This window comes from Nerophis ophidion, linkage group LG17 (genome assembly GCF_033978795.1).
Source record: "Nerophis ophidion isolate RoL-2023_Sa linkage group LG17, RoL_Noph_v1.0, whole genome shotgun sequence".
In the NCBI taxonomy this organism is placed as follows: domain Eukaryota; kingdom Metazoa; phylum Chordata; class Actinopteri; order Syngnathiformes; family Syngnathidae; genus Nerophis; species Nerophis ophidion.
Window position 1 is genome coordinate 8,179,080 of NC_084627.1, and position 15,000 is coordinate 8,194,079.

Sequence of the window (15,000 nt, forward strand, 5' to 3'; positions counted from 1 at the left end):
ACTTCTCTTTTGGAATTTGGACTGCCACCCTCGATCCTCGACCCCTCGCATGGACACGGACACTGACGCCTCTGTCTCGCCCTGGATCATCTGCCTGCCCAACGGACTGCCTTCCTACACATAGTCTTACACCATACACACTCTTGGACTTTTTCACACACCATTCTCTAGTTATTTAAATTATATTGTTCATTATTAGGGACCGAATGTCCCTTTGGGACAGAGGACCCTATTGTATTTCCAAGGTTTTATTATTATTTAACCGTCACCTCTTTGAGCTGTAATTTGACCCCCTTAACATGCTTCACAACTCACCAAATTTAACACACGCATCAGGACTGGCAAAAATTGGCATCTAATCAAAAAAACAAACCCCAAAACTCAAAATTGCACTCTAGCGCCCCCTAGGGATAAACACAGACAAAACTGCTTGTAACTTCCGTTAGAAATATTGTAGAGACATGAAACAAAAACCTCTATGTAGGTCTGACTTAGACCTATATTTCATAAATTGACATCCTTCAGCAAAAATCAACAAAAAGTTGGCAAACACCCCTTCAAAACAAAAGTTTCCCAAAAAAATGTTATTTTTGCCTCTTTGAGCTGTAATTTGACCCCTTAAAATGCTTCAAAACTCACCAAACTGGACACACACATCAGGACTGGTGAAAATTGCGATCTAATGAAAAAACAACCTCAAAACTTAAAATTGCGCTCTAGCGCCCCCTAGGAATAAAACACAGACAAAACTGCTCTTGGGAAGAAAACATGGACAAAACTGCTTGTAACTTCCGATAGGAATGTCGTGGGGACATGAAACAAAAACCTTTATGTAGGTCTCACTTAGACCTACATTTCATTAATTGACAACCTTCAGCAAAAATCAACAGGGAGTTGGCAATTACCCCTTCAAAACAAAAGTTTTGTAAAAACCCGTCACCTTTTTTTAAACATTATCTCCTCTGAGTGCGTTTGTTGTGTCGGCTTCAAACTCGCACAGGAAAGAGATTGAACCATTCTGATTAAAAGTTGCGCAAAGAACTGCTGCGTTGATGCCGTCTCAAGATGGCCGCTTAAAAGCAGGAAGCACCAGCGTGACCGCACAACGCAGAGAAGGTAGGTACTGTGCGGGTAAAGATATGTTGACTGGGTGAAAGAAGGAGGCACCAGTTTGACTCCAGGATACAGAGAAGGTAGGTAATGTGCAGGTAAAGATATGTTGTCTGGGTGATGGCAGGAAGCACCAGCATGTATGGGTGAAAGAAAGAAGCACCAGTGTGACCCCAGGATGCAGGGAAGGTAGGTAAAGTGCAGGTAAAGATATGTTGAATGGGTAAAGGCAGGAAACACCAGCAAAAGTCGGTCCCATCCATCGCTGCTTGCAGCTTTAATTTATAATATTTTGTATATATACATATAATAAATACATAAAGCAATATTGCCCCCTTGTGGTTCCGTGCTGTCACAACTCCCTCCACCAACCATGACATAAAAGATCTGCGGCGTGTGCCTCCTCACCCGAGTAGAGACTCGTCCCCGAGCACGGCGGCCCCCTCCACCATGCATTGTGCGAGCGTGGCCAGGGGAAGCTTCTTCTGAAAACACACGCCAGTGAATCACCGCGACAGCATGCGGCCTCGCCAAAATAAAAGCGTGAACACGTGGAGGCCGCTCTCACCGACGGCGACCTGACCGACTTCTTGTCCACCTCCACGCCCTGCTGGCTCTGCAGGCACGCCGCCAGCCTCTTGTGCGTGCTGTGGGACACCTGCTTGACCAGCTCCAGGCGCTTCTCAGCCTGGCAACAGAGACAAAATAAAAGCTTTCTCACTCGCTGAATGTTACAGTGGAACCTGGATTGACTAACTCTCTATTTACCACATTTTGTATTTACAAGCTTTTTACATCCAGCCAATTATGTCTCTGTGTTCACAACTTGTGTCTATTTTGTGTATAAAAAAGCCAACAAACCAGCCTGGTAAATAGTAGGGAATTGCTGTGGACTTAAACGTAGGTAAGAGAAAGAATTCACACTTACTTCGTGCACACATGAGAACCACACGTGTACACATGAGAACCTGACGTGCACACATGAGAACCTGACGTGCACACATGAGAACCACACATGCACACATGAGAACCACACATGCACACATGAGAACCTCACGTGCACACATGAGAACCGCACGTGCACACATGAGAACCACACCTGCACACATGAGAACCTGACGTGCACACATGAGAACCAAACGTGCACACATGAGAACCACACATGCACACATGAGAACCTGACATGCACACATGAGAACCAAACGTGCACACTTGAGAACCTGATGTGCACACATGAGAACCACACGTGCACACATGAGAACCTGACGTGCACACATGAGAACCACACGTGCACACATGAGAACCACACGTGCACACATGAGAACCTGATGTGCACACATGAGAACCACACGTGCACACATGAGAACCTGACGTGCACACGAGAACCATACGTGCACACATGAGAATCACACGTGCACACATGAGAACCACATGTGCACACATGAGAACCTGACGTGCACACATGAGAACCACACATGCACACATGAGAACCACACGTGCACACATGAGAACCTGACGTGCACACATGAAAACCACACGTGCACACATGAGAACCTGACGTGCACACGAGAACCATACGTGCACACATGAGAACCTGATGTGCACACATGGGAACCACACGTGCACACATGAGAACCACACGTGCACACATGAGAACCTGACGTGCACACATGAGAACCACACGTGCACACATGAGAACCTGACGTGCACACATGAGAACCTGACGTGCACACATGAGAACCACACGTGCACACATGAGAACCACACATGCACACATGAGAACCTGACGTGCACACATGAGAACCTGACGTGCACACATGAGAACCACACGTGCACACATGAGAGCCACACGTGCACACATGAGAACCTGACGTGCACACATGAGAACCTGACGTGCACACATGAGAACCACACGTGCACACATGAGAACCTGACGTGCACACATGAGAACATGACATGCACACATGAGAACCTGATGTGCACACATGAGAACCACACGTGCACACATGAGAACCTGACGTGCACACATGAGAACCTGACGTGCAAAAATGAGAACCTCACGTGCACACATGAGAACCTGACGTGCACACATGAGAACCTGATGTGCACACATGAGAACCACACGTGCACACATGAGAACCTGACGTGCACACATGAGAACCACACGTGCACACTTGAGAACCACACGTGCACACATGAGAACCTGACGTGCACACATGAGAACCACACGTGCACACATGAGAACCTGACGTGCACACATGAGGACCACACGTGCACACATGAGAACCGCACGTGCACACATGAGAACCTGACGTGTACACATGAGAACTCCACGTGCACACATGAGAACCACACGTGCACACATGAGAACCGCACGTGCACACATGAGAACCTGACATGGACACATGAGAACCACACCTGCACACATGAGAACCACACGTGCACACATGAGAACCTGACGTGCACACATGAAAACCTGACGTGCACACATGAGAACTGCACGTGCACACATGAGAACCACACGTGCACACATGAGAATCACACGTGCATACATGAGAACCACACGTGCATACATGAGAACCTGACATGGACACGTGAGAACCACACGTGCACACATGAGAACCACACGTGCATACATGAGAACCTGACATGGACACGTGAGAACCACACGTGCACACATGAGAACCTGACGTGCACACATGAGAACCTGACGTGCACACATGAGAACCTGACGTGCACACATGAGAACCACACATGCATACATGAGAACCACACGTGCACACATGAGAACCTGACGTGCACACATGAGAACCTGACATGGACACGTGAGAACCACACGTGCACACATGAGAACCTGACGTGCACACATGAGAACCTGACGTGCACACATGAGAACCACACGTGCACACATGAGAACCTGACGTGCATACATGAGAACCACACGTGCACACATGAGAATCTCACGTGCACACATGAGAACCTGACGTGCACACATGAGAACCACACGTGCACACATGAGAACCTGACGTGCACACATGAGAACATGACATGCACACATGAGAACCTGATGTGCACACATGAGAACCACACGTGCACACATGAGAACCTGACGTGCACACATGAGAACCTGACGTGCAAAAATGAGAACTTCACGTGCACACATGAGAACCTGACGTGCACACATGAGAACCTGATGTGCACACATGAGAACCACACGTGCACACATGAGAACCTGACGTGCACACATGAGAACCACACGTGCACACTTGAGAACCACACGTGCACACATGAGAACCTGACGTGCACACATGAGAACCACACGTGCACACATGAGAACCTGACGTGCACACATGAGGACCACACGTGCACACATGAGAACCGCACGTGCACACATGAGAACCTGACGTGTACACATGAGAACTCCACGTGCACACATGAGAACCACACGTGCACACATGAGAACCGCACGTGCACACATGAGAACCTGACATGGACACATGAGAACCACACCTGCACACATGAGAACCACACGTGCACACATGAGAACCTGACGTGCACACATGAAAACCTGACGTGCACACATGAGAACTGCACGTGCACACATGAGAACCACACGTGCACACATGAGAATCACACGTGCATACATGAGAACCACACGTGCATACATGAGAACCTGACATGGACACGTGAGAACCACACGTGCACACATGAGAACCACACGTGCATACATGAGAGCCTGACGTGCACACATGAGAACCACACGTGCACACATGAGAGCCACATGTGCACACATGAGAACCTGACGTGCACACATGAGAACTGCACGTGCACACATGAGAACCTGACATGGACACATGAGAACCACACGTGCACACATGACAACCTCACGTGTACACATGAGAACCACACGTGCACACATGAGAACCTGACGTGCACACATGAGAACCACACGTGCACACATGAGAACCACACGTGCACACATGAGAACCTCACGTGTACACATGAGAACCTGACGTGCACACATGAGAACCTGACGTGCACACATGAGAACCACACGTGCATACATGAGAACCTGACGTGCACACATGACAACTATACATGCACACATGAGAACCTGACATGGACACATGAGAACCACACGTGCACACATGAGAACCTGACGTGCACACATGAGAACTGCACGTGCACACATGAGAACCTGACATGGACACATGAGAACCACACGTGCACACATGAGAACCACACGTGCATGCATGAGAACCTCACGTGCACACATGAGAACCTGACGTGCACACATGAGAACCACACGTGCACACATGAGAACATGACGTGCACACATGAGAACCTGACGTGCACACATGAGAACTGCACGTGCACACATGAGAACCTGACATGGACACATGAGAACCACACGTGCACACATGAGAACCTGACATGCACACATGAGAACCTGACGTGCACACATGAGAAGCTCACGTGCACACATGAGAACCTGACGTGCACACATGAGAACCACACGTGCACACATGAGAACCTGACGTGCACACATGAGAACCTCACGTGCACACGAGAACCACTCGTGCACACATGAGAACCTGACGTGCACACATGAGAACCACACGTGCACACATGAGAACCACATGTGCACACATGAGAACCTGACGTGCACACATGAGAACCACACATGCACACATGAGAACCACACGTGCACACATGAGAACCTGACGTGCCAACATGAGAACCACACGTGCACACATGAGAACCTGACGTGCACACGAGAACCATACGTGCACACATGAGAACCTGATGTGCACACATGAGAACCACACGTGCACACATGAGAACCACATGTGCACACATGAGAACCTGACGTGCACACATGAGAACCACATGTGCACACATGAGAACCTGATGTGCACACATGAGAACCACACGTGCACACATGAGAACCACACGTGCACACATGAAAACCTGACGTGCACACATGAGAACTGCACGTGCACTCATGAGAACCTGACATGGACACATGAGAACCACACGTGCACACATGAGAACCTGACGTGCACACATGAGAACCACACGTGCACACATGAGAAACTGACGTTCACACATGAGAACCACACGTGCACACATGAAAACCTGACGTGCACACATGAGAACTGCACGTGCACACATGAGAACCTGACATGGACACATGAGAACCACACGTGCACACATGAGAACCTGACATGCACACATGAGAACCTGACGTGCACACCTGAGAATCACACGTGCACACATGAGAACCTGACGTGCACACATGAGAACATGACGTGCACACATGCGAGCCACATGTGCACACATGAGAACCTGACGTGCACACATGAGAACCCGACGTGCACACATGAGAACCACACATGCACACATGAGAACCTGACGTGCACACATGAGAACCACACGTGCACACATGAGAACCTGACGTGCATACATGAGAACCACACGTGCACACATGAGAACCACACGTGCACACATGAGAACCACACGTGCACACATGAGAACCTGACGTGCCAACATGAGAACCACACGTGCACACATGAGAACCTGACGTGCACACGAGAACCATACGTGCACACATGAGAACCTGATGTGCACACATGAGAACCACACGTGCACACATGAGAACCACATGTGCACACATGAGAACCTGACGTGCACACATGAGAACCACATGTGCACACATGAGAACCTGATGTGCACACATGAGAACCACACGTGCACACATGAGAACCACACGTGCACACATGAAAACCTGACGTGCACACATGAGAACTGCACGTGCACTCATGAGAACCTGACATGGACACATGAGAACCACACGTGCACACATGAGAACCTGACGTGCACACATGAGAACCACACGTGCACACATGAGAACCTGACGTGCACACATGAGAACCACACGTGCACACATGAGAACCTGACGTGCACACGAGAACCATACGTGCACACATGAGAACCTGATGTGCACACATGAGAACCACACGTGCACACATGAGAACCTGACGTGCACACATGAGAACCACACGTGCACACATGAAAACCTGACGTGCACACATGAGAACTGCACGTGCACACATGAGAACCTGACATGGACACATGAGAACCACACGTGCACACATGAGAACCTGACATGCACACATGAGAACCTGACGTGCACACATGAGAATCACACGTGCACACATGAGAACCTGACGTGCACACATGAGAACATGACGTGCACACATGCGAGCCACATGTGCACACATGAGAACCTGACGTGCACACATGAGAACCTGATGTGCACACATGAGAACATGACGTGCACACATGAGAACCTGACATGGACACATGAGAACCACACGTGCACACATGAGAACCTGACGTGCACACATGAGAACCACACGTGCACACATGAGAACCTGACGTGCACACATGAGAACATGACGTGCACACATGAGAACCACACATGCACACATGAGAACCTGACGTGCACACATGAGAACCTGACGTGCACACATGAGAACCTGACGTGCACACATGAGAACCACACGTGCACACATGAGAGCCACATGTGCACACATGAGAACCTGACGTGCACACATGAGAACTGCACGTGCACACATGAGAACCTGACATGGACACATGAGAACCACACGTGCACACATGAGAACCTTACATGCACACATGAGAACCACACGTGCACACATGAGAACATGACATGCACACATGAGAACCTGACGTGCACACATGAGAACCTGAAGTGCACACATGAGAACCTGACGTGCACACATGAGAACCTGACGTGCACACATGAGAACCTGACGTGCACACATGAGAACCACACGTGCACACATGAGAACCACACGTGCACACATGAGAACCACACGTGCACACATGAGAACCTGACGTGCACACATGAGAACCTGACGTGCATACATGAGAACCACACGTGCACACATGAGAACCACACGTGCACACATGAGAACCTGACGTGCACACATGAGAACCTGACGTGCACACATGAGAACCACACGTGCACACATGAGAACCTGACATGCACACATGAGAACCTGACGTGCACACATGAGAACCTGACGTGCACACATGAGAACCTGACGTGCACACATGAGAACCTGACGTGCACACATGAGAACCACACGTGCACACATGAGAACCACACGTGCACACATGAGAACCTGACGTGCACACATGCGAACCGCACGTGCACACATGAGAACCACACGTGCACACATGAGAACCACACGTGCACACATGAGAACCACACGTGCACACATGAGAACCACACGTGCACACATGAGAACCTGACGTGCACACATGAGAACTGCACGTGCACACATGAGAACCTGACGTGCACACATGAGAACCTGATGTGCACACATGAGAACCACACGTGCACACATGAGAACCTGACGTGCACACATGAGAACTGCACGTGCACACATGAGAACCTGATGTGCACACATGAGAACCACACGTGCACACATGAGAACCTGACGTGCACACATGAGAACTGCACGTGCACACATGAGAACCTGACATGGACACATGAGAACCTGACATGGACACATGAGAACCTGACGTGCACACATGAGAACCACACGTGCACACATGAGAACCTGACGTGCATACATGAGAACCTGACGTGCACACATGAGAACTGTACGTGCACACATGAGAACCGAACGTGCACACATGAGAACCACACGTGCACACATGAGAACCATACGTGCACACATGAGAACCACACGTGCACACATCAGAACCTGACGTGCAAACATGAGAACCTGACATGCACACATGAGAACCTGACATGCACACATGAGAACCACACGTGCACACATGAGAACCTGACGTGCACACATGAGAACCTGACGTGCACACATGAGAACCACACGTGCACACATGAGAACCTGACGTGCACACATGAGAACCACACATGCACACATGAGAACCTGACGTGCACACATGAGAACCACACGTGCACACATGAGAACCTGACGTGCACACATGAGAACCTGATGTGCACACATGAGAACCACACGTGCACACATGAGAACCTGACGTGCACACATGAGAACCACACGTGCACACATGAGAACATGACGTGCACGTTCATACCTGCAGGAGATCTTCACTCAACACTTCAGTCTTCTCGGCCCTGCAGGAACAAACACAAGACAAGAAGGCGGTCATTGCAAATCAGGCCACTTGAAGAACACGGTTGCCATGGCAACAGGGAAACGCGCCCGCACACACACACACACACACGCACACACACACACACACACACACACTCATTACACACATGCCCCTTTCTGCCTTTCCTATTAGCCTCGCAAGGCCAGCACGCAGCAAACATTCACACTTTCTTTCTTTTTACAATCACAGAACACTTTGGTTCTGAGATTGTTGGAGAACATGAGCAGACATGATCAACATCCGCAGGGAACAAACAACAACACCACTATGGCCAGGTCTGACAACGTTTCCATCCTCTGGTCCAAGTGAAATAAAAACAACAACTTACAGAAGTGGAGTCAGCTTCCTCCTCCAAGGAGACCTGACTATCTGGTCCTCTCCCTTCTTTCCCTCATCAGCCATCAATTGCTCTGCTTATAGTCGCCGTGACAACAGGCTCTGCTATGTGTGTGTGTGTGTGTGTGTGTGTCCTCCCACCAACAGACACACACAGTGTCAGCGCCAATGCCGGGATTACCAGTGATGTCATCGAGGCCTTTCAGCCCGTGCAATTGTTGAACTCGCCGGTGGGTCGCCATGGCAACCAGGGCCCAGCAGGAAATCTTTCCCACTTCAACTATGAGCTGGACGACCGCCTTCTGATTCCAACCTGATGTGGAAGACTGAACACGACCACCAGGCTGCTACGCTCCTCCCCGTGTGCTGCTCTGACACACACGCACGCACGCACGCACGCACGCACGCACGCACGCACACACACACACACACACACACACACACACACACACACACACACGCACACACACACGCACACACACACACACACACACACACACACACACACACACAAACTTGATTTTAACCTGGCTAGCCAGATCATTTTATTGTGGACTAACAATTGAATATGGCTCGTCTCATCATTTTAAAGTGGCATGCTACATAATTCTAATGTGGCCCACCACTTCATTTTATCATGACACTCCAGATCATTTTATAGTGGCCCGTCACATAAATGTATTGTGGGCCAAACTTCAATTTAAAGTGGCCCGTCCCATATTTAAAGTGACATGCTACACAGTTCTAATGTGGCCCACCACTTTATTTTATTGTGGCACTCCAGATCATTTCATCGTGGCCCGTCATATAAATTCATTGTGGGCCAAAACTTCAATTTAATGTGGCCCGTTCCATCATTTTAACGTGGCATGCCACATAATTCTAGGGTGGCCCACCACTTTATTTTACTGTGGCACTCCAGATCATTTTATAGTTGCCTGTCACATAAATGTATTGTGGGCCAAAACTTTAATTTAATGTGGCCCGTCCCATAATTTATAGTGGCATGCTACATAATTATAATGTGGCCCACCACATCATTTTATTGTGGCACTCCAGATCATTTTATCGTGGCCCGTCACATAAATGTATTGTGGGCCAAAACTTCAATTAAAAGTGGCCCGTCCCATAACTTCAATGTTGTATGCTACATAATTCTAATGTGGCCCACCACTTCATTTTATCATGACACTACAGATCATTTTATAGTAGCCTGTCACATAAATGTATTGTGGGACAAAACTTAAATTAAAGTGGCTCATCCCATGATTTTAATGTGGCATGCTACATAATTCTAACGTGGCCCACCAAATCTTTTTATTGTGGCACTCCAGATCATTTTGTTGTGGCCCGTCACATAACTGTATTGTAGGCCAAAACTTCAATTTAATGTGGCTCATCCCATAATTTTAACGGGGCATGCAACATAATTCTGATGTGGCCACCACTTCATTTTATGGTGGCACTCCAGATCGTTTTCTTGTGGCCCGTCACATAAATGTATTGTGGGCCAAAACTTCAATTTAAAATGTGTCATCCCATAATTTCATGCCTCATTTAACATGGCCCTGCCCATTATTTTATCATAACACAGAACATTGTGGTCCACCATATTATTTCACTATGGACCGCGAGACAGTTCTTTCGTGGACTGACACTTCATTTTAAAGTGGCTCGTCCCACGATTTTAATGTGGAACGCTGCATAATTCTAACTTTAATGCTCCACCACGTAATTTTTAAGTGGCACTCCAGATCATTTTACAAAAACGTATTGTGGGCCAACACTTCAATTTGAAGTGTGTTGTCCCATAATTTCAAAGTGGCATGCTACACAATTTAATGTGGTCCGCCACAAAATTTTATTGTGGCCCTCCACCTCATTTTAACATGGCCCGCCACTTCATTTAATATGGCTCGCCAGATCATTTTATTCTAGTCCCATAATTTTTAATGTGGCATTCTACATAATTGTAAAGTGGCCCTCCCCATAATTTTACTGTGGCCCAACACTTCAATTCAATGTGGTCCGCCACAAAATTTTATAGTGGCCCTCCACCTCATTTTAACATGGCCCGCCACTTCATTTAAAATGGCTCGCCAGATCATTTTATTGTCCACTGACACTTAATCTAATGGGGCTAGTCCCATAATTTTTAATGTGGCCTTCTACAAAATTGTAAAGTGGCCCTCCCCATAATTTTACCGTGGCCCAACACTTCAATTTAATGTGGCCCTCCCCATAATTTTATTGTGGCCCGCGGCATAATTAATGTTGCATAATTCTAATATGGTCCGCCCCTTCATTTTATTGTGGCCTGTCACAGAATTTTATTTTGGCACTTCAGATCATTTTAAAGTGGCCCTCCCCGTAATTTTAGAATGGCCTGCTACACAGTGGTCCACCATATAATTTGCTTAAACATCCTTCTGACTTCCTCAGATATATCGCTGATACCAGGGCTGGCCGATACAACGATATCAGTATATATGTCGATAGACATGTTATCGATATCCATCTAAAAATAGTTTGTCTTTTTCCCTCCTCTTGAGAGCAGATAACTAATGAGGTGATACAGGTGTCATCCCTACGTCTCTGGGAAGCCCACTGTGACCTTTGACACAGTAGGGCACCGTGTGTTGCGTAACGAGCAAAGGGGTCACATGACCACAAAACCCAGCTCCCGGCTGGAGTTGGCCCAAAAAGTGGTGCCCATCAGAATGCCGCTCACAGCGTTTTCTCCGCACAGACAAAGGCGGGCCTCGCACTGACTCCGCCCCTTTGTGTGAATACAAAACACATATCAATGTTTGTATCCAGCTGTATCATGTTTAACATTCCTTCAATAACACATATCAATATTTGTATCCACCTGTATCATGTTTAACATTCCTTCAATAACACATATCAATGTTTGTATTCAGCTGTATCATGTTTAACATTCCTTCAATAACACATATCGATGTTTGTATCCAGCTGTATCGTGTTTAACATTCCTTCAATAACACATATCAATGTTTGTATCTACCTGTATCATGTTTAACAATACTTCAATAACACATATCGATGTTTGTATCCACCTGTATCATGTTTAACATTCCTTCAATAACACATATCAATGTTTGTATCCAGCTGTATCATGTTTAACATTCCTTCAATAACACATATCAATGTTTGTATCCAGCTGTATCATGTTTAACATTCCTTCAGTAACACATATCAATGTTTGTATCCACCTGTATCATGTTTAACATTCCTTCAATAACACATATCGATGTTTGTATCCACCTGTATCATGTTTAACATTCCTTCAGTAACACATATCAATGTTTGTATCCACCTGTATCATGTTTAACATTCCTTCAATAACACATATCGATGTTTTTATCCACCTGTATCATGTTTAACATTCCTTCAGTAACACATATCAATGTTTGTATCCACCTGTATCATGTTTAACATTCCTTCAATAACACATATCGATGTTTGTATCCACCTGTATCATGTTTAACATTCCTTCAGTAACACATATCAATGTTTGTATCCACCTGTATCATGTTTAACATTCCTTCAATAACACATATCGATGTTTGTATCCACCTGTATCATGTTTAACATTCCTTCAGTAACACATATCAATGTTTGTATCCACCTGTATCATGTTTAACATTCCTTCAATAACACATATCGATGTTTGTATCCACCTGTATCATATGTAACATTCCTTCAGTAACACATATCAATGTTTGTATCCACCTGTATCATGTTTAACATTCCTTCAATAACACATATCAATGTTTGTATCCACCTGTATCATGTTTAACAATACTTCAATAACACATATCAATGTTTGTATCCAGCTGTATCATGTTTAACATTCCTTCAATAACACATATCAATGTTTGTATCCACCTGTATCATGTTTAACATTCCTTCAATAACACATATCAATGTTTGTATCCACCTGTATCATGTTTAACATTCCTTCAATAACACATATCGATGTTTGTATCCACCTGTATCATGTTTAACATTCCTTCAGTAAAACATATCGATGTTTGTATCCAGCTGTATCATGTTTAACATTCCTTCAATAACACATATCAATGTTTGTATCCACCTGTATCATGTTTAACATTCCTTCAATAACACATATCGATGTTTGTATCCAGCTGTATCATGTTTAACATTCCTTCAATAACACATATCGATGTTTGTATCCAGCTGTATCATCTTTAACATTCCTTCAATAACACATATCAATGTTTGTATCCACCTGTATCATGTTTAACATTCCTTCAATAACACATATCAATGTTTGTATCCACCTGTATCATGTTTAACATTGCTTCAATAACACATATCGATGTTTGTATCCACCTGTATCATGTTTAACATTCCTTCAATAACACATATCGATGTTTGTATCCACCTGTATCATGTTTAACATTCCTTCAGTAAAACATATCGATGTTTGTATCCACCTGTATCATGTTTAACATTCCTTCAGTAAAACATATCGATGTTTGTATCCACCTGTATCATGTTTAACATTCCTTCAATAACACATATCGATGTTTTTATCCAGCTGTATCGTGTTTAACATTGCTTCCATGCACGCAGGCCCTAGCGACAACAGCTGTTGCCATGGTTACAGGGGGCCGACACGTGTACAGCGGTGCAGAAGGAAAGGAGACACAGTCAGCGTCATCAGCTCCCTTAACAACAGTTGCCATGGTAACGCCTTAATGAGGTCACCCGGGTTGAGGCCCAGTGTGGAGCGTCGTCTGGAGCCCGGGTGTTCCCTCCATGTTCTTTTTATTTTCCCTTCATGTTCCCCACATGTTCTTTTCATGTTCTCTTCATGTTCTTTTTATGTTCCCTTCATGTTCTCCACATGTTCTTTTCATGTTCTCTTCATGTTCTTTTTATGTTCCCTAATATTCCCCATGTTCTTTTCATGTTCTCTTCATCTTCTTTTTATGTTCCCTAATGTTCCCCACATGTTCTTTTCATGTTCCCATCATGTTATTTTTATGTTCCCTAATGTTCCCATCATGTTCTTTTCATGTTCCCTAATGTTCCCATCATGTTCTTTTCATGTTCCCAGCATGTTCCCTTCATGTTCTTGTTATGTTCCCTAATTTTCCCCACATGTTCTCTTCGTGTTATTTTTATGTTCCCTAATGTCCCCGTCATGTTCATTCCATGTTCTTTTCATGTTCTTTTTATGTTCCCTAATGTTCCCATCATGTTCTTTCCATGTTCCCTTCATGTTTTCTTCATGTTTTTTATGTTCCCCACATGTTATTTTCA

The 15,000-nt window shown here is 46.0% G+C and overlaps 1 protein-coding gene across 5 annotated transcripts in view; it reads right to left on the reverse strand.

Annotated features, from left to right (window-relative positions):
- Nucleotides 1-15,000, reverse strand: part of LOC133536570 (rho GTPase-activating protein 44-like) — a 64,749-nt gene that overhangs the window by 36,312 nt on the left and 13,437 nt on the right. For 3 of the 5 annotated variants that reach the window (XM_061877205.1, XM_061877201.1, XM_061877204.1), the window contains exons 1-4: nucleotides 9,677-9,823; nucleotides 9,268-9,307; nucleotides 1,679-1,798; nucleotides 1,519-1,595 (exon numbers count right to left, since the gene is read on the reverse strand). In XM_061877205.1, the coding sequence (XP_061733189.1) occupies nucleotides 1,519-1,595; nucleotides 1,679-1,798; nucleotides 9,268-9,307; nucleotides 9,677-9,750 (311 nt within the window). In that variant the 5' untranslated portion in view covers nucleotides 9,751-9,823. Of the gene's footprint in view, nucleotides 1-1,518; nucleotides 1,596-1,678; nucleotides 1,799-9,267; nucleotides 9,308-9,676; nucleotides 9,824-15,000 lie in introns of those variants that run through there. The other 2 variants (XM_061877202.1, XM_061877203.1) reach the window with 2 other exon arrangements.